This window comes from Buceros rhinoceros, unplaced genomic scaffold (assembly GCF_000710305.1).
Source record: "Buceros rhinoceros silvestris isolate BGI_N320 unplaced genomic scaffold, ASM71030v1 scaffold13760, whole genome shotgun sequence".
NCBI classification, from domain to species: Eukaryota; Metazoa; Chordata; class Aves; order Bucerotiformes; family Bucerotidae; genus Buceros; species Buceros rhinoceros.
In genome coordinates, this window is record NW_010389110.1 from 4,390 (window position 1) to 5,507 (window position 1,118).

Sequence of the window (1,118 nt, forward strand, 5' to 3'; positions counted from 1 at the left end):
CGCACTGGCGGGTTTTTGGAGGGCTGAGAAGATGAACACCAATGCTCTAGGTTCTGGTACCTGAAGCTGGAAACTAACGGGACACAAATGCTCTGGTGGCACGGTGCTGGGCTCAGGACAGCCATCCTGCCGATAAACTAACGAACTGCTCACTTTAACTAGGCTCCCTCTAAGAATTCGTGGCAATAACAACAACTCCCCTGTTAACCAGGACGCACTGGGGTAGCCTGGAGCTTGCCCTGCTCTCTGGACCAGCTACACACTCTCAGCCAACGAAAGCGAACAGAAGCAGGTCACGTACCTGTGGAGAGAGGCCATTGCTGACAGGATTCATGTGGTTGGCAGGAGCCGCAGCGTTCATGAAACTGTCCGAGTAGCTGGAGAAGCTGTGCCGGGCCCCGTAGGCAGAGCCGGTGTCAGCAGCGGCGGCTGCGGCGAGCCCTCCCTGGTGCATGGTGGATGGCGGCAGGGGCTGGGGTCTGTGTACGGTGCTTCCCCCATCTGCGGAGAGAGCGTTCGGAGGTGAACCGTTGGCGGGTGGGGGCGTTACAGCTGGGACGGCACAGAGCAGGGACCCGCGGTCTGGCTCTCCTGAGCTCAGCTGCTGCGTCCCGCCGTCTCTGTGCTCCGTGTGAGCGTTTACGCACAGTACAAAATACACAAACCTGGGCTGAAATATCTGATTTTCTCTTTATTTTCCCCCAGACAGAAGCTGTAAATTCCTTTCTAAAGGCCAAGGCCAACTGGAACTAGCAATACTCGTCCCAGTATGGAGGGATCACCTAGACGATACTCTCTTTGGGCTGATCTGCTCTCCGTTTCACAGCTGAGCAGAAGAACCGGGTCGTGAGACTCACTCACACAGCAGAAAGGACCACGAGACAGAGGAGAAAACCGGGGAGTTTCCATTGTCTGGAGGGAAAACTCGATCTTCCCCAACTACAGGAAAACCTCCTACGTGTTACAGAGCCCTGGTGGGATGTCAGGAAGCGGAAAGGGAAGGGGCGATGGGATGATGAAGGGCAAAAGCTGAGGAGCAGTGCAGGCGTACGGGCACTCACCTTGGGAAATGGTGGTGGTGGGGTAGGTGGAGTCCGGCAGCTGGTAGGGGGGCAGAG

The 1,118-nt window shown here is 56.8% G+C and overlaps 1 protein-coding gene across 1 annotated transcript in view; it reads right to left on the bottom strand.

Annotated features, from left to right (window-relative positions):
* Positions 1-301: 301 nt before the first annotated feature.
* The window catches only part of LOC104490651 (paired box protein Pax-7-like), a gene marked incomplete at both ends in the record, with an annotated part of 13,796 nt that continues 12,979 nt past the window's right edge, over positions 302-1,118 (bottom strand). Inside the window, 2 exons of the mRNA XM_010132968.1 lie at positions 302-501; positions 1,062-1,116. Of these exons, the coding sequence (XP_010131270.1) occupies positions 302-501; positions 1,062-1,116 (255 nt within the window). The remainder of the gene's footprint in view (positions 502-1,061; positions 1,117-1,118) is intronic.